The sequence below is a fragment of the Schistocerca cancellata genome, chromosome 1 (genome assembly GCF_023864275.1).
Source record: "Schistocerca cancellata isolate TAMUIC-IGC-003103 chromosome 1, iqSchCanc2.1, whole genome shotgun sequence".
In the NCBI taxonomy this organism is placed as follows: Eukaryota; Metazoa; Arthropoda; class Insecta; order Orthoptera; family Acrididae; genus Schistocerca; species Schistocerca cancellata.
Genome location: NC_064626.1, coordinates 1034930205 through 1034950242, shown reverse-complemented (window position 1 = coordinate 1034950242; position 20038 = coordinate 1034930205). Strand labels below are relative to the sequence as shown.

Below are 20038 nucleotides of genomic sequence, written 5' to 3'. Positions count from 1 at the left end.
GCTGTTATTTCACAACTGTAACAGCTAACTGTTCCGGGCCAGTTGCGCAATCTTCAGATTTGAAGTAGTAATTGGAACAAAATTGTTTATTACCAGGGCCCGAGCTAAATTAACAGAACGCAAGATGTCACCGGTAGAAGAAACAATAGAAGGAATAATTACGGGTAGTACTTTTCAGGAAAAATGGGGGCACGTGGAACATCTAATAGTCAAACCTAATCGTCTGTAACTAACACAAAAGTAGAAGCAGATCCGACAGGGGAAATGAACACTAATTTTATATTGTGTCACTTATTTAATATGATGGCAGAGATGAAAGTAGGCCAAAATAAACTAGAAGCTGCAATAAAAGATAAAAATAGAAATATATTTGAGCAAACTACAAGCTGAGGTGAAAGCAAGCCAGAGCGAGCTAGAAGCTAAAATAGAAAAAGTCAAAGCAAGACAGAAACTGAAATTAGAACGAGTGAAATCCAACTCCAACATAAAAAAGTAACCGGTCAGATTAGACGGGAGGGAGCATCGAAAAAGTGCAAGTTGAACTGTAGGCGGAAATACGAAATGTGAGACAAGAATTAGGACAAATCAATTCTGGAAAGGAAGAGACTGAAGAGACCGGAGAGGAAGATTTCAGGTGTCGTAGATCAGCTGAGCACGTTAGGCTGGTGGAAGCTAGTGTGAAAGAACTTGTAGGAAAAGGGGAAAAAACCAGAACTGATAGAAGCCTTACGGGAACGAACTACAGCTGTAGAACAAGAGATAAATAGGATAAGGCAGGACTTTTGTTGTATTTGGAGTGCCACACGAAAACTTTGAACAGCGCTGTCAGACGCCAAAATTTATCAATTTGGAATTTGAAAGAGGAGGGTCGGTGCATCTTACGGATTTCCTTCAAGGGCTGAAGAGAAATATACCATGTCATGGAAATGAAGTGAAGAAAATAGAAGTAACTTGCACTTTAATGAAAGAAGCCAGAAAAATCTGTCAAATGTTTATTTGACACTGCAATAGTGAGGCCGTATTAACAGTAGATAAAATTTTTCTTTTAAAAAAGGAATTACATTAACGGTTACAACGAACTATGTCATCAATATCAAATGTATAACATCAGTTGGAGAATATACGAGGGATATTCGGAAAGTAATTTCGGATCGGTTAAGAAATGGAAATCATTGTGAAAATCTAATAAAGCTTTGCACATATGTGTTCGAAAGTGTCTCTAGTATGCCTGTCGATTGCATCACTTCGCTCTTTTCAGTTCTGAGCGCATGGCGAGCACATAAAGACGCGTAGAAAATAATGTCTCTCGCCATGTATGAGGTCCTTTTGAGAGATTTCGCCTGATGTTATGCAGCCCACATTACAGAACTGTTATACAGTCCCACTTCGTGAGAATTCTCGGTAGCAATCTGCAGGGGCAATGAAAATGCTCCTGCAGCGTTTTCGATGGGAAGTGTTTCATCACCCGCACTACAGCGCGTAATTGGCTCCTTCTGTGTTTCATCTCTGCTCACATTAACTACTGGCTATGAAAACAACATTTTCGCACAGACAACGAGCTATAGATGAGCGTAGAGAATTGGCGGTAAGCACAGGCGGCTGCCTTCTATGACGAGGGTACTGGAAAGTTGGTACAACGCAATGACAAATGCATAAGACGGAGTGGTGACTATGTAGAGAAGTGGCTGGAAGCTGTAACTAACTATTGCAGATAAAATATTTCTGATTATCACAGTGTTTTCCATTTCGCCATCATTCGGAACTTACTTTCCGAATAGTCCTAGTATAATGGGAGTTGTGACCGTTCATCTGACAACAATTATGAAAAATAATGAGACGAGGCAACTGAGTCAATGGTGGCACAACCACGTCACTACAAGTTATGCCCATGCTTGCACAACCGTTCATTCCATGTCCTAATGTAGAATAGATTAAAAACTGCACAGGGTAAATTGCCAAGGATTCTTGCAGTGTGTTTTGCCATGACACAACAATCGTATGGCTGATTTAAATTCACAAGTTGTAAATGTATCAAGCACAGAAAACTTCCCTATGTAATGTAGCACATAGTTTTGCTATGTTCCAAAAAAATAATATCAAAACATGCTGTACTCTCATGTAGGACTGACATACTACTAACTTCCTAACGTACCATTGCTCCATTTGCCTGGTAACCCATTCTGTCACTAGAGGGCATGAACATAGTAGAATTCTACGAAAACAAAGTAAGACCAAAACTGAGCGGATCGCTGTGGTTAAGGAGGATCATAAAGTAGCCGGTATAACTCAGGCAGACTTTACAGATAGAAAAACATACAGACAAAAGGTATTTGATTAGAAAGTTGGTCAGAGGAGAATTAGAAAATGGACTGGAACACCGTGGCCTGGTGAAAGAAAGAAACTTCATTCTAAAAGGATACAACAAATTAGGACACAAAGGAGGGTCAACCACTAAAACTGATGGATGTACCTCGCGTGGTCCTATTGGACCCATAAGGGAATTATAGTTATAATGGGAGGGTTATTCGTAAAGTAAGGAACGATCGGTCGCGAAATGGAAACCACAGTGAAAATTCGATGACGTTTTGCACAGCTGTGTTGGGCAGTGACTTTAGTATGCCCATCGATCGCGTTACGTCGTTCTTTTTAGTTCTGAGCACACAGGGAGTACATAAAGATACCTAGAACACTAGTGTCTCCCGCCAAGTACGAGGGGCTGGTGAGAAATTTCGCCTGAAGCTATGCAGCCAACATTATGCAACTGTCGTGCGTTTTCTTCTTCAAGACAATTCTCAACAGCATTCTGCAGGGGCAATAAAGATGCTTCTACATCATTTTCAATTGGAAATGTTTGATTGCCCAGAATACAGCCCGTAATTGTCTCCCTCTGAGTTTCATCTCTGCTCACATGAACCGCTGGCTATGAAGCCAACATTTTGGCACAGACAACGAGCTGAAGGCCAGCGTAGAGAATTGGCGGAAAGCACTGGCGGCTGGCTTCTGTAACGAGGGCATTGCAAATTTGGTACAACGCTACGACAACGTCTATGTCGGATCAGCGACTATGGAGATAAGTAGCTGGAAGTTGTAACTAACTGTTGCAAATAAAACAGTTTTGATTTTCACTTTGGTTTCCATTTCGCGACCTATCGTTCCTTACTTTCCTAATAGCCTTCTTTTAACCCTATAATCAGTCGAGTAGCATGCGTAGGACGTTTTAGCATTTTCGTAACATTTGCTACTTCTTTTTTAATAGTAGTACAAGAGAACACGTTTGTAAAGAAATGGGGTAAAGAACTGGAATCGGTGTATTCCGCGAGTAACGAGAATAGTGGGCAAGGGGCACTACATTAGTAGTGTGTGAATAAGTTGAGAGTTTTGGTATGACAGAAGGCGAGATATGGTAGATCTTGCAGTTGCGATGGCCACAGTGGTCAATGAAAGAAGAAGAGCCGGGTTCGAATCCCGGTCTGGCACAAATTTTCAACGTTTCCCATTGATTTAATCAATGACCGCTCCCTGCCAGTGTCTGTAATTCTTTTGTGTCCTAATTAATAGTGGTTGCTGGATCAAGACAGAGCCTGAAAGAATTAACACTAAATATACGAGGGTCGTTCAGTAATTAATACTCCACTTATTTTTTCTCAGAACATATTTATTGTTAAGCTTCAGAACCTGGTGACAATAGCTGCTGAGAATTCTTCCGGGTTGTATGGTCCCGCCGGCCGTTGTGACCGAGCGGTTCTAGGCGCTTCAGTCCGGAACCGCTCTGATGCTACAGTCGCAGGTTAAAATCCTGCTTCGGGCATGGATGTGTGTGCTGTCCTTAGGTTAGATTTAAGTAGTTCTAAGTTGAGGGGACCGATGGTCTCAGATGTTAAGTCCCATAGTGCTCAGAGCCAACACTTCTGGTATCCCGGTCTGAAAATGCTGACAGCCCGCCAGAAGACATGGACGTAGACTACAGCCACTGGACGGCGCCCCCATAACCTGAAAGCGCTGCTGTCGCGTTATGCTCAGGCAACGCCCACCGCGCCGGCCTATCGCCACTCACAATGGTCCTATAAAACCCTAAAAACACTTCATTCGACTTTATAATACAGGAATATTTCTATAAATGTAATTACTTTTGCTTCAAAAGATAATTCGTTGCGGATTCTTGCCGTTTGTGGCTCAGATACAGCTCCAACTGTGGAATTGGTTTCTTCTGTGCTGGGAAACATTTTTATTACTTTTGAAGTTTTGTTATCACGTCTGTGTGGTTTTCCTCTACTATAAGTGTGCTGCCTTATTTGGTACGTTAAATAATGTAACTACTGCAATCCATACAATATTCCCGAGTGATTTATTTGATTGGAAATGTAGTGTTACTTCACGTTGTTGACTAGGTATAAAACGTCTTTCTGCAAAAGCTCGTCTTCCGCCGTTTAGGAATTATTCTATTGTTCTTAAAAGAAAACGACAGTCTTCAGTAAATACCTGTAAGTTACAAAAGAATTGTAAATAAACTGCCCTGTAATGTACCATTTCATACCTCCCAGGGGCCTTAGGAAACTATCTAAAGACAAATGTGGTGTTTTTTTAGTTAATATTGATTTTATAGCAGTACATACACTCCGGATTATAGAAAGTATGTTGCAAATCAAATTGAATGATAGTATTCGCACTCATTTGATATCCTATGAAGAATTGTAGCTTTCAGTCCGCTTGGATCACTGCCGACCCACTGCGTAAAACGAATGAGTAGGAGTAGCGTTACTATACGTGTTAGATTATTGTATTAACATGACGCTATTGATAAAGTGATAGAGACTGTTAACAAATGATCTATTTTATTGTATCAAATATAGAACAGAGACTTTGCTGAAGTGAGCTCACAGGATACAGAGGTATGCACACTGATCAGCAAGAACCTTATGACCACCTACCTAATAGTCGGTATGTCCACCTTTGACACGGATAACAGCGACGACGCGTCGTGGCGTGGAAGCAACGAGGTCTTGGTAGGTTTCTGCAAGGTGCTGGCACCACATCTGTGCACTCAAGTCATCTAATTCCCGTAAATTCCGGGTAGGTGAGCGATGAGCTCTGGCTCCGCGTTCACTCACATTCCAGATGTTTTCTACCGGTTTCAGATCTGGCGAGTGGGGGACCAGCACATCAACCGGAACTCGCCACTGTGTTCTTCGAACCACACACTCACATTCCTGGCATTGTGACATGACGCATTGTATTGCTGGAAAATGCCACTGACTACGGGAAATATGGTCTGTAACCTGTGTACGATAGTCCTTGGCCTTGATGGTGCCTTGCGCGAGCTCCACTGGACCCGTGGATGCCCACGTCAATGTTCCCCAGAGCATAATGGAACCGCCGCCAGCTTGTCACCGTCCCGCAGTAGACGTGTCAATGGGCTGTACCCCTGGAAGATGCCGGATTCGTGACCACCCATGGGCTTGATGAAGAACGATCTGACACTGCGCCAACGCCCAGTGCTGATCGTCACGTGCCCATTGCAGTCGTAGTTGCCGATGTCGTGTGTTAACATTGGCATATGCATGGTTCGTCGGCTGTGGAGGCCCATCGTCATGAGCGTCCGGTGCACACTGTATGTTCATAAACACCTGTACTCTGCCCAACAATAAAGTCTGAAGTTAGTTCCGCCACAGATGACCGCCTGTCCTATTTTACCTGTCTACCCAGCCTACGACATCTGTAATGCGGAGTGACAGCCCAACCCCACGACATCTGGACGCGGTTTCACACTGGTTTCGCCACGCGTTGAGGACGCTCACCAGAGAAATCCACGAACACCCGACAAGTCGTGAAGTTTCAGAACTGCTCATGCTGAGTCTCCGGGCCATCACAACCTGCCTTCATTCAAACTCAGATTGTGCGACTTCCCCATTCTACACACGGACAGTACGCTCACTGTTATTCCTCGCTAGATGTCTCTGCTATCGCATGGACGGGTACATATCGATAGTAAGCAGGTGGTCGTGATTTTATGGCTGATCAGTGTGTGATTTTAACAATTCGTAAATATTGTAAATAAATATTGTCATGTTTTACTCATTTATTGATTGTTTGTATTGACTACGCCACGTCTTGTAGCTATGGACACTAAAATTGGTTGCTGGTTTCACAATAAAATTATTAAAAATAGAAATAGCATTGATACAGTACGTACCATCCATCGTATGACTTTCTAATAACAGAAGCAGATGCAGAACTTCAATTTCTGGGTAAGATCAGGGCCACCATGCATCTGAGTGACAGCGGTTAAGATGAAGGTAAAAACCGAGCTTCCTACAGCGAAGGAAGAGCATTGACATTAGGCAGCGCTGTTGCTAAGTTTCAACTGCGAAACGCAAAAGGCCATTCGCGGTACCGAAGCTATGTGACTCAAAACAATAGTCGTCTATACTGCTGCAGCAACACACAGTCTTTGCCACATCGATATATACAGAAGCGTGGTACACAACTGGTTAAGGTAGAAGCGCGAAGCTGCTGTGCCAAGCCCAGTTTAACTGTCAGGTCTCTTCTTTCACCGTACAGACAGTAAAATGTGGTCAGGAACAATCTGAAAAGCCGATCGGTGTGGCCGAGCGGTTCTAGGCGCTACAGTCTGGAACCGCGCCACCGCTACGGTTGCAGGTTCGAATCCTGCCTCGGGCATGGATGTGTGTGATGTCCTTCGGTTAGTTAGGTTTAAGTAGACTGATGACGTCAGAAGTTAAGTCCCATAGTGCTCAGAGCCATTTGAACCATTTTTTAACAATCTGAAAAGGTTGTAAGGATGTTGCACGATAGATTGTGGCGAGAAATAATTGTTATAAAATTCGGATTTAATTAGCACTGCTATGCGGCTGGTCAAGGCGGAGGTTCGAGTCCTCTCTCGGGCATGGGTGTGTGTGTTTGTCCTTAGGATAATTTAGGTTAAGTAGTGTGTAAGCTTAGGGACTGATGACCCTAGCAGTTAAGTCCCATAAGATCTCTCTCTCACACAGAGACACACAATTAGCACTGAAATTATCCTATCAGGCCGGTTTGCGTGCAATTTCAAGCAACCGGCCAGAGATTTTGTCGCCAAACGTGATATTCGCTTCGTTTCCTAAAAACGGAGAAGAGAAATACACAAAAATGGACAGGGGATGGCAAGAAGGATCGAACCCGAGCCAAAGGGTGAGCAGTATCGTGCGCTATCATAAGCGCTGTGAGGACAACTGACACTAACTGTATCTGCTCGATTTGCGCGCTCATAGGCCTGATTGGCTAACTTGAATCCTAATGAACCTGCAACATCCTTACCAGCTTTTCAGCTTGTTTCTGACCACTCTGTATTGTTACATTTGACTTTGTAGAGTATGTGGATGCTGAGCTTACTAGCTGTAGGAGCGGCTGTAGCTGAAGGACTCGGCATAGGAGCCGCCCCCGCCGCCGCCCCCGTAGTAGCCCCGGCGCCTGCACGGGTCGCAGTAGCCGCCGCGCGGCCGGTGGCGGTAGTAGACGGGGCGCGGCTGCACCACCACCAGCCTCACCGGCACCACGACGGCGTACGCCTGCCGGTATCCGCCCCCGTGGCCGCGGTAGCCGCCGCCGTAGCCGCACTTCTTGCAGAAGAAGGTGCGCTTCTGCCGGGGGCTGCCTGCCCCGTCCGTCGACTCTGCTGTCAACACAGAAGGCCATCTGAGGCGTTCCGATCCACTCCAGTAGTGAAGTTGTACGGGGTTTAGCCATGAAGTTTTAATTATCATCTCGACAGAATAAAGCTTTATTTTATTAGTAGTATTTATTTAGTAGATCATGCATGTAGGCTTGCTACACATTGAAATTCATGCTCCACAGATCTGTGAATATTTTGTGGCATTCGTTTTCTGCATCTTAAGGAAACAACACTGCAAGATTTCATATTCAGATGGTTGAACTACAAGGTGCAATAATAAAGTAATGAGACTGATTTTCTTTGCAAGATGTGGCAACCCTGCAGGCATACGTAGGCACGACATCTTTGACCTTTGTCTATAAGCTGCTTCTAGTCCAAGCGGCACATCGATGCAACTGCTCAGTCGCGAGTTGTGCTTTAATAAGTTAACACGTGTTTGTGTCAATCTTCACGGAAATGGAACCGCATAATATTGCGCAATGGTATGCCATTTCTTTTTGCGTTAAATTGGGTGAAAACGTGACAAAAACTTACGGTAAGCTTCAGAAGCCCTTTGGAGACGATCCAGAGACAAAACGCCAAAGTTCGCAATGGTGCTCAAATGGATCACCCAGACCAAAAATAGCTCGCATGTCAAAGTCAAAATTGAAATGCATACTTGTGTGCTTCTTTGATTCCAAGGGAATTGTTCATAAAGAGTGGGTGCCTCCTGGACAAGCAGTTAACCAATATTACTACAAAGAAATTTTAGAAAGACTTCGTAAAAGAGTTCTTCGTGTCCGTGGCAACATTGCTAATAATTGGATTCTGCATTTCGATAATCCGCCATCCCATACTGCTCTGTCAGTAAAGCAGTTTTCAATTTTTAACCTCAAAACAAATTTCAATACTACCATATCGCTACATGTGACTTTTTTCTATTTCCATATGGTTCAAATGGCTTTGAGCACTATGGGACTTAACATCTGAGGTCATCAGTCCCCTAGAACTTAGAACTACTTAAACCTAACTAAACTAAGGACATCACACACATCCATGCCCAAGGCAGGATTCGGAACTGCGACCGTAGCGGTCGCGCGATTTCAGACTGAAGCGCCTAGAACCGCTCTTCCACTCCGGGCGGCTCTATTTCCAAGAGTCAAAACGGCGGTCAAGGGACACCATTTCCAAACAGCACAAAATGTCCAAGAAGTTGTGACGAGGGTCTTTGAGGATATTACAGAAGACGTGTTCCATAAATGTTACCACCAATGGCAGAAGCGCTGGAAAAAATGTGTGCAATCAAAAGGGAACTACTTTGAAGGAGACAAAGCTAAACTTGACTAAAACGGTAAGCAACATTTTTTTCACATCAGTTTCATAACTTTATTGTCGCGCTCACACACGGCAACACTGTGGTATCACACGACACAGTGGTTAAGTAGCGCAGAAACGTCTACTACGACACAGAAGTTTTTCGCTGTGGAATCCCCGCCCCCCCTTTTTGTCAGTTTCTTCCCCATCGGCACATATAGGCGGGGAGTGTTCTATGAGCGGTGCATACCGCTCTTTTGCCAAGAGCTTTTTAAAGAATTTAACAAGGATGATACAAAGAGCATGAGAACTGATTTACTATTTTAAATTTAAAAAATCAAAGACGGACATCTAAAAACCAGAAATACACACATTTTAAAAACACAGTGCAGAATGGTAAATTCTTCTAGGAATGAAACACGGAAGCACAGGACTTTTGCTTAAAATGTGGAGGATCTGCATTCGGGAGACAGAGCATCTTTCCCGAACTATGGCGTGCGATTTTTCGATTAAGGTTGTGGCTATTAAGATATCTTTGCCCTTGATTCATAGGTGCATATTCGGTGGTTGTCACCAGGGGCAGGAGGAAGATGGGTAGAGCTCTCTGGCGACAGCGCTCTTAAGAGCGGTAACAAGTAGTCGTGCTTCGGTCTGCAAGCAGTGTGGGCGCGGTGTTCATGCCAAGAACGCTCAGCCGCGCTTCCGGGTTTGGCCTAGGGCAGGAGAGGCCAGTGCAGCGCGGAAGGCAGCTGATAGCCGGCAGTGAGCTTGAATAATTCTGTAGAAAATTTTCTCTGTGGTCATACCGTGTTGAATCTAAGTTGCAACTTCAGGTTTCGATGATGAATATTCTTCGTTAGCAGATGATTGTCTTACAAGAGAAAAGTCTGCTTCTTTTACAGTGCCGTTCAAGCTTGCCATTGGTCGTACGACGCCACTTGGTATTCTGGTCTTTATTCACAGAGTAGCACCTCCTGTAGGCTGGGTTCCTCATGTGCAAATGTGAAAAATCGGCAGTGAGGCAGTGAAACTACCTCTCTTGTCATATTAATTACATCTGTGTCTTGTTTTACTTCTTTCAATATGCTCCGACACTCTGTAAAATTGTTGGCGCGTAATCGAATTTCGAGAGCTTCTTTTATTACAGAATCACACCAAGGTGATGTTCGAGAGAGGATCTTCGTATTCTCAAGGTTAATGCCCTTCCGTAAAGCTGAGTTCCGCTATCGCTAGTCTTTCAAAATTTCTGTACTTGATGTGCCGTCTTGTTCAGTGCAACGTGTTTCTTTTTTATTTTATTGTATTTTTTAAATAGAAAAAGGAAACAGGCAGATGGAGCCCTGTGTGCCTGAAGATCAATGTATTACACTACTGGCCATTAAAATTGCTACACCACGAAGTTGACGTACTACATACGGGAAATTTAACCGACAGGAAGGAGATGCTGTCATGTGCAAATGATTAGCTTTCCAGGGAATTTACACAAGGTTGGCACCGGTGGCGACACCTACAACGTGCTGACACGAGGAAAGTTTCCAACCGATTTCTCATACACGAACAGCAGTTGACCGGGGTTGCCTGATGAAACGTTGTTGTGATGCCTCGTGTGAGGAGGAGAAATTCGTACCATCACGTTTCCGACATCGATAAAGGTCGGACTGTAGCCTATCGCGATTGCGGTTTATCGTATCGCAACATTGCTGCTCGCGTTGGTCGAGGTCCAATGACTGCTAGCAGAATATGGAATCTGTGGGTTCAGGAGGGTAATACGGAACGCCGTGATGGATCCCAACGGCCTCGTATCATTAACATTCGAGATGAGAGGCATCTTATCCGCATGGCTGTAACGGGTCGTGCAGCCACGTCTACATCCCCGAGTCAACAGATGGGGACGTTTGCATGACAACAACCATCCGCACGAACAGTTCGACGACGTTTGCAGCAGCATGGACTATCAGCTCGGAGACCATAGCTGCGGTTACCCTTGACGCTGTATCACAGATAAAAGCTGCACGAATGGCAAAATGTCATTTTTCGAATGAATCCAGGTTCTCTTTACAGCATCATAATCGTCGCATCCGTGTTTGGCGACATCGCGGTGAACGCGCATTGGAAGCGTGTATTCGTCATCGCCATACTGGCGTATCACCCGGTGTGATGGTATGGGGTGCCATTGGTTACACGTCTCGGTCACCTCTTGTTCGCATTGACGGCACTTTGAACAGTGGACGTTACATTTCAGATGTGTTACGACCCGTGGCTGTACTCTTCATTCGATCCCTGCGAAACCCCACATTTCAGCAGGATAATGCACGACCGCATGTTGCAGGTCCTGTACGGGCTTTTCTGGATACAGAAAATGGACGACAGCTGCCCTGGCCAACACATTCTCCAGCTCTCCCACCAACTGATAACGTCTGGTCAATGGTGGCCGAGCAACTGGCTCGTCACAATACGCCAGTCACTACTCATGATGAACTGTGGTTTCGTGTTGAAGATGCATGGGCAGCTGTACCTGTACAGACCATCCAAGCTGTGTTTGACTCAATGCCCAGGCGTATCAAGGCCGTTATTACGGCCAGAGGTGGTTGTTCTGGGTACTGGTTTCTCAGGATCTATGCACCCAAATTGCGTGAAAATATAATCACATGTCAGTTCTAGTATAATATATTTGTCCAATGAATACCCGTTTATCATCTGCGTTTCTTCTTGTTGTAGAAATTTTAGTGGCCTGTAGTGTAGTATCGAGGCGGTAGTGGAGAAAATAGAATTCAGTTTCCAATATCGCGCGCGCCATAGTAGGACGAAGTAACGCTTATTGTTTTGTGGTACTGCAGTGGTATGGTGCTAACAGATTATGCTCGTCTGGGCTAAACAGTCACAGAGGAGCGTGGTACCACAGTCTCCTGATGAGCTTACGGAAGGCTGTCAAGACGAAAAGCGTTGCAGGCAGTTGTCCAAGCGAGAGGTTTTTGCTCCACAGAACACAGTCAAACGTGCTGCTTGTTTGGACTATCAAATTTCTTCTCGGCCGCTACTCTCGGTACATGGCACCCAGTGACTTGTTACTATTTCCTCCGGTGAAGAAACCATTACACGGCAGGCCTTTTCAAAATGACGACTAAACGATTTTCGAGGTGGTATGTTCATGAACAACCGCAATGCAGACTGCTACACACAAGGTCTCTGCCACGTCAATCAAGGTTGGGGAGAAATATGTCGCACTGAAAGGCGAATATGTAGAGGAAGACTAACGCCATCACCAAGTATCATGGTAGCAGGCTTTTATTTTCAAGGTGATAATTAAAACTTTATGACTACCCCACGTATGTGGTTCTCTACACGGGCTAAGGATAGGAAATCTTATAAATGGCTAGAAAGGAACTGGTGTTAGGATCACCACCAAACAACATTTAAAAAAATGGTGAGCAGATAATTGGTGGAGTCAGCCTTTAGGTTGAGGAGCTTACTTATTCCAATCATCCTGTACGACACATACTCAGAGAGGCGACTGTGAGTGCTGAGACCGTAGTATGGACGCCTGCAGACTATCAGTGGTTTATTCAGGTACTGGCAGCTGCCCTGGAGAGTAATAAATGTAACATCCACATCTACGTTTGCGTGAATACTTTGCGATTCACACTTAATTGCCTGGCAGAGGACTTTCGAAACACCTACCGCTCCACACTCCAACAGCGCCTGGGAAAATTAACACTTAAAGTTTTCCGTACGAGCTCTGATTTCTATTACTTTTTTACGAAGAACATTTCTCCCCATGTAGGTTGGCGAGGGTAAAATATTTTCGCATTGAGACAAGAAAGTTGATGCTGAAATTTCGTCAAAAGATCTTGCCGTAATTAAAAAAGCCGTTGTTTCAATTATTAGTACCTCAACTCGCTTATCATGTCCAAGATCCTCTCTCCACTGCATCACAATAATAAACGACCTGCCCTTCTTTGAACATTTTCTATGTCCTCCGTCCATCCTATGTGGTAAGCATCTCACACTCTACATCATTACTCGAGCAGAGGACGAACAAGCGTAGTATGGGCAGTGTCTTTAGTAGACCCACGTACTAAGTGTTCTGCCAATAAAGCGTAGTCTTTGGTTTGCCTTCCCCGAAACATTATCTAAGTGATCGTTCCAATTTAAGTGTTCATAGCTGTAATTCATAGATATGTAGTCGAAATCACGTTTAAATTTGTGTGATTCATAGAATGCCGTAATTTAACATATTTCTTTTAGTATCCACATCGATAACCTCACAGTTTTCTGTGCCACTCTTCGTGCCATGCAGATATCGTCCCTAAGTCATTTTTCAATTGGTTTTTGTCTTCTCATGACTTCTCTGGACGGTAAATGACGTAGATCAGGAAAAGCAGATGCCCTATAATACTTCCTTGGGGAATGCCAGTATCACTTCTGTTATATTCCTGTTAGAATCGATGATTTTCCATCGATTACTGCATACTGTGATGTCAGGAAATCACGAATCCAGTCGCACAAGTAAAGCGCTGCTCCACATGTACGCAGTTTGATTAAAGTCTCTTGTGAGGAACATCCATGGAAATTTAGAAATATGGAATCGATTCCCCGATAGCACCCATTACTTTGTGCGAATAAAGAGCTAGTTGTGTTTCACAAGAACGATATTTTCTGAATCCATGCTGTGTATTAATAGACCGTTACTTTCGAGATAATTCATAATGTTCGATCAAAGCGTATGTTCCAAAATCCTACTGCCAGTCGATGTCAGTGTTATGGATCTGTAATTCATCGGTTTACTCTTGTTTCCTTTCTTGAGTATGGTGTTACCTGTTCAATTTTGCTGTCTTTTGGTACGGATCTTAAGTCGAGAGAGTGGTTGTATATGCTTGCTTAGGTTTAAGGCTATCGTATCAGCATATTCTGAAAGAAACCTAATTGGTATACTATCTGGACAGGAAGACTTGCCTTAAGCGGATTAAGTTGCTTCGCTACACCGAGGATACGTGCTTCTAAATTACTCATGTTGGCAGTGAATTTGGTTACTGTTCGATAAGGTGTAAACGGTGAGAGCACTATGGAACTTAACATATGTGGTCATCAGTCCCCTAGAACTTAGAACTACTTAAACCTAACTAACCTAAGGACATCACAAACATCCATGCCCGAGGCAGGATTCGAACCTGCGACCGTAGCGAAACGGTGAGATGTACGTAAAGTGGAATGACCACATAGAACTACAGGGTGTGCAAAATAAAACTGGCCCGCACAGTATTTGATGCATCTGTGGGTCGGCGGGTGGAATAATAGAATAAATGTTTTGTATTTATGCTGTTTGCCATTCTCAACACTGGCTCTCTAACTACAATATTGGCAACCAGAAAGTGATTAGCAAAACGTGAAGCCTGTAATTAGAATTCCTAGTGCCCACTTCATCTGAGAAATACATTTATAGCTACAGCTTATAGCTCTGAGGAATTAGGAGATTGTCTGGGATTCATAATCAAAAACCATTCTCTCTAAAATGTTCACTATATTCTGAAAGTCAGAGACCAAAAAGAATCCACACAATCCAACTAACCGAGCAGTTCAGAGTCTAATCCCACTATAACTGTTCAAATTAAATGTGTAAATGAATGCTCGCCATAATTTGATGATAATGTTCATCAAACGCCACGCTAATAATGGTAGAATGTCTGTCCTGCGGCGGCACGTGAAAATACGACATACGCAAACTAAAGATAGACCATTAACGTCATCCAAAAACGATTTCAGGGTTACGCATATCCCGAGTAACCTATTACTGCATCCGAGGCTGCTTATATCAACGATACCGACACGACGCAACTCCCGGCACAGGTGGTGCGCTAATCAGCGTCTGGAGAGAACTGGGGCCTTCCTTTTCTCGCGCAGCGTTCTTACATATAAAGCCGCGGTGCGAACGGCTGAGGGAACGCCTGATCAAATCTGCTCTCCCGACTAGCCGCTGGGCTAGTAACGCACCACTTTAAGTTATCGAATAAATCATTGCTTCCTTTGCTGATGGCCGATGAAGCTTTCAATTTAATTGTGCAATCAGCACACAAGTAAGTAATCATCATAAAAGTCTGACGTGGCTAAGTCAAATATTTTGGGCGAGAGAATTAATTTAATTACACTACACGCAGTAGACGAGCTCTGAACATGCTCTTTGGAGATACGCTATAGTTTTATAGTTGTTCTGTTGAAACTTCTCACATTTTTATGATTATAGCGGATCTCCCTTCTACTTAAATTTAAACATCCTAGCTTTATTTATTCGCCTACTTAATCTATCTTGCTTCCTTAATTTCTAAGACAAAAATCAGAAAATCATGAATTTCAACTAAAATTTTAATTTGTGAGATCCAGAATACTGTTTCTTCTAAATTATTATGCAAAAGGAATCTAAATATAAATTTTTAAGTTTCTAGATCTTTTCTGTCATGCCAATGATTTTTACAGAAAAACATCCAAATTTCGAAAATGGTTAAAGTTATTGAACTGATATTCAACACATATTGATTTAGTATTACTCCTGACATGCTAGAAACGTTTCAGGTTATTTACTTGATTTTTAAAGTATTGCACAACATTTATGACGTCAGAGCTAGTTACAGCGGCCTAGGCTGGCACACAATGGAAAGACTGACGTGAATTTTATAAGGCGTGAGTATGCTGCTTTCCTACACACCGAAGACAGGTATCCCAACATACATCATCCACATCAGGGGAAGGTGATCTGCTTAGGGGTTCCCACCCCGTAGAAGTCAATTGTTGGGAAAGTGTATGACATACAGTATTTTAAGGAAAAGTAATTTGTCTACCAAAGAAGAGGTCTACTAAATATTTGTAAAATCGATTACTAAATACCGCACATGTCTGGAATCCTTACCAGCTTGGGTTAATAGAAGAGATAAAGAAGATTCAATGAAGAGCGGACGTCTCGTTATGTCTAGCAAGCTTTTTGATTTGCTCAACAAACTCCAGTGACTGACATTACATGAGAGAGTTGTGTATCAAGGAGAGGTTTACTGTTGAAATTTCGACAACGATCGATCGAGGAACAAAGACATAAGTCTTGTGAAACGACCACGACCAGAGAATAATCGATCTTCCCACGAAACATTCGATTGTGGAATAGAAGCGAGGATATGATAATACACTCACGCTCATAAATTTAGGATAATGCTTATACATGGTGAAACAACGCTCTGCTGGGCGGTTTGCGGGTTTAAACCACCTCGGGGTATGACCATTTGACCTGCGGTCGTTCCGCGGTGACGCTGGCAGCATTCCACATATGCAGAGGTGTGTTGGTGCATGTCCGAGTACGATGTAGTGAGTAAGTGTACAGACATTTTCAGACGTGCTAATGGTTACTGTATGTTGAAAATGGGTCAAAGAACACATATTGATGTTATGAGCGGTAGAATACTAGGGCGACTGGAGGCTAGTCAAACACAGCAGGTCGTAGCACGGGCTCTCCGTGTGCCACAAAGTGTGATCTCAAGATTATGGCAATGATTCCAGCAGACAGGAAACGTGTCCAGGCGCTACAGTACTGGACGTCCACAGTGTACAACACCACAAGAAGACCGATATCTCACCATCAGTGCCAGCAGACGGTCACAGAGTAACCTTGCTCGGGACCTTACCACAGCCAGTGGAACAGTTGTCTCCAGACACACAGCCTACAGACGACTGCACAGACATGGTTTATTCGCCCAGAGACCTGCAAGGTGCATTCCACTGACCCCTGGTCACAGGAGAGCGCGTAAAGCCGGGTGTCAAGAACACAGTACATGCTCATTGTAACAGTGGCACCAGGTTATGTTCACAGACGAGTCCACGTATAGTCTGAACAGTGATTCTCGCCGGGTTTTCATCTGGCGTGAACCAGGAACCAGATACCAACCCCTTAATGTCTTTGTAAGGGACCTGTGTGGAGGTCGTGGATTGATGGTGTGGAGTGGGATTATGATTGGTGCACGTGCACCCCTGCTTGTCCTTGACAGAGGAACTGTAACACGTCAGGTGTATCGGGACGTAATTTTACACCAGTATGTCCGCCTTTTCAGGGGTGCAGTGGGTCCCACCTTCCTCCTGATGGATGATAAAGCACGGCCCAACAGAGCTGCCATCGTGGAGCAGTACCTTGAAACAGAAGATATCAGGCGAATGGAGAGGCCTGCCTGTTTTCCAGACCTAAACCCCATCGAGCACAGCTTGGATTCTTTCGGTACACGTATCGCTGCCCAACTTCAAACCCCTAGGACACTTTAGGAGCTCCGACAGGCACTGGTGCAAGAATGGGAGGCTATACCCCAGCAGCTGCTCGACCACCTGATCTAGAGTATGCCAATCCGTTGTGCGGCCTGTGTATGTGGGCATGGTGATCATATCAAATATTTATGTCTGGGTACATGCGCAGGAAACAGTGGCGTTTTGTAACACATGTGTTTCGGGACGGTTTTCTCAACTTATCACCAATACCGTGGACTTACAGAGCTGTGTCATGTGTGCCCCCTATGTGCCTATGCTATTAGCGCCAGTTTTGTGTAGTGTCACGTTGTGTGGCACCACATTCTGCAATTATCCTTAATTTATGAGCATGAGTGTAGTTTCAGAAGTACCTACTGCTACACGCCGTAACGTAGCTTTTGGAGAACAGATGTTGATGTAGGTGTACATGTAGATGTACAAGGTCTCCAGAACTTATCTTCTCCTGTGCTGGGCCGGCCGAAGTGGCCGTGCGGCTAAAGGCGCTGCAGTCTGGAACCGCAAGACCGCTACGGTCGTAGGTTCGAATCCTGCCTCGGGCATGGATGTTTGTGATGTCCTTAGGTTAGTTAGGTTTAACTAGTTCTAAGTTCTAGAGGACTAATGATCTCAGCAGTTGAGTCCCATAGTGCTCAGAGCCATTTCAACCATTTTCTCCTGTGCGTTGTTTATCACCTCTAGACAGAACATCCCGTTTCCATGCGATGTACACAAGGCTGATGGCTGCGTTGGAGACTTCGCCCCATATCTCTTCCTATTTTTTATCCTTTGTTTTCTCTCACTCTCTTTCACGTAGTCCTCAGTTTTCCGCTTAGTTCAAATGTTTTAGATTAAGTAATAATACACTCCACAAATCAAAACTGGGTTGCTGTTATACCATCATTATAATTTCAAACTGTAAGGGGCGGTCAAAAAGTTGCTGTTCGAAGACCGTAAAATTCAGTATCGGTATGCCAGTCAGACAAAATCGCCGTAAGCTTTGAGGCAATCATCCCACTGACGCACCATGTTGAAGATGTCCGTTTGGTAGAACACCGTGTCCTGCTGTACGAAGAAGACCGTAACTGCCAACGGCACATCCTCGTCAGACAGGAATCGTCGGCCCTCTAAGGTCTAGTTTAAGGACGCAAATGCGTGATAATTGTATGGGGAGGGATCAGGACTAGAAGGCAGGTACTCCAGTGTCTCCCACTTGAGTTGCTGTAACTCCGGCATTACGAAATATGCGACGAAGCAGCAGCACTCTTTGTCGCAGAACTTGGCGCAGCAGTCCAAATCGGTGGGTTTTGACAGACCCTCTGCCCCATACACAGATTTTATTCTCTAATGGATGTGTACCGATGTTTGCCCTCTAGCAGCCAAGAAAAGAACAGCAGCACGTTGGTCCAGTTTGGACGCATTTGATAATAACGATGCTATAGCTCAAGTCTCCACATTTACCGACGCACATAGGAGAGGCACGAATGTCACACTAATCCCTCGCCTACATGTCGGTGCTTATATACCCGCATCGGAGTCACACGATGTCCCATATACGCTCAACAACGCCCTCAGTAAGAAACTTTTTGGTCACTCCTTATCCACTTTATACATGAGTTGTGACTGACTACCATAATTGTGCACTGAAGTGCCAAAGAAACTGGTATAGGATGTGTATTCAAATACAGAGATATGTAAACAGTCAGAATACGGCACTAAGGTCGTCAACGCCTATATAAGACAACAAGTGGTGCAGTTGTTACTTCGGTATTTGTTGTTACAATGGAATGTTGGCTCTGAGCACTATGGGACTCAACTGCTGTGTTCATCAGTCCCCTAGAACTTAGAACTACTTAAACCTAACTAACCTAAGGACATCACACACATCCATGCCCGAGGCAGGATTCGAACCTGCGACCGTAGCGGTCTCGCGGTTCCAGCGCCTAGAACCGCACGGCCACTCTGGCCGGCTACAATGGAAGGTTATCAAGATTTAAGTGAGTTTTATCATGGTGTTATAGTCGGCGCACAAGCGATGGGACACAGAATCTCGGAGGTAGCGATGAAGTGGGGAATAGCCGTATGACTGTTACATGAGTGTACCGTGAATATCAGAAATCTGGTAAAACATCAAATCGCCGACATCGCTGATGCCCGACAAAGATCCTGCAACGAATGGGACCAACGACGACTGAAGAGATTCGTTCAGCGTGACAGAAGTGTAACCCTTCTGCAAATTGCAAGTGTCAGCGTGCAAACCATTCAACGAAACATCATCGATATGGCTTTCGGAGCCGAAGGTCCACTCGTGTACCCTTGATGACTGCACAACACAAAGCGTTACGCCTCACTGGGCCCGTCAACACCGACATTGGACTGTTGATGACTGGAAACATGGTTCCTAGTCGGACGAGTTTCGTTTCAAATTATATAGAGCGGATGGACGTATACAGGTATGGAGACAACCTCATGAATCAATGGACCCTGCATGTCAGCAGGGAATTGGCCAAGCTGATGGAGGCCGAGTAATGTTATGGGGCGTGTGCAGTTGGAGTGATATGGGACCCTTGACACGTCTAGATACAACTCTGACAGGTGACAAGTACGTAAGCATACTGTCTGATCAGCTGCATCCATTCATGTCCATTGTACATCCGACGGACTTGGGTAATCCCAGCAGAACAATGTGACACCCCACAAGTCCAGAATTGGTCAGAGTGACTCCATGAACACTCTTCTGAGTTTAAACATTTCCGCTGCCCGCCAAACTTCCCGGACGCGAACATTATTGACCATATCTTTTATGCCTTGAAT

The 20038-nt window shown here is 44.4% G+C and overlaps 1 protein-coding gene across 6 annotated transcripts in view; it reads right to left on the bottom strand.

The window, feature by feature from the left end:
- The window catches only part of LOC126089805 (uncharacterized), a 49379-nt gene that overhangs the window by 2511 nt on the left and 26830 nt on the right, over positions 1-20038 (bottom strand). For 3 of the 6 annotated variants that reach the window (XM_049906940.1, XM_049906937.1, XM_049906942.1), the window contains exon 3: positions 7387-7669. In XM_049906940.1, the coding sequence (XP_049762897.1) occupies positions 7387-7669 (283 nt within the window). The remainder of the gene's footprint in view (positions 1-7386; positions 7670-20038) is intronic. The other 3 variants (XM_049906939.1, XM_049906941.1, XM_049906943.1) reach the window with 1 other exon arrangement.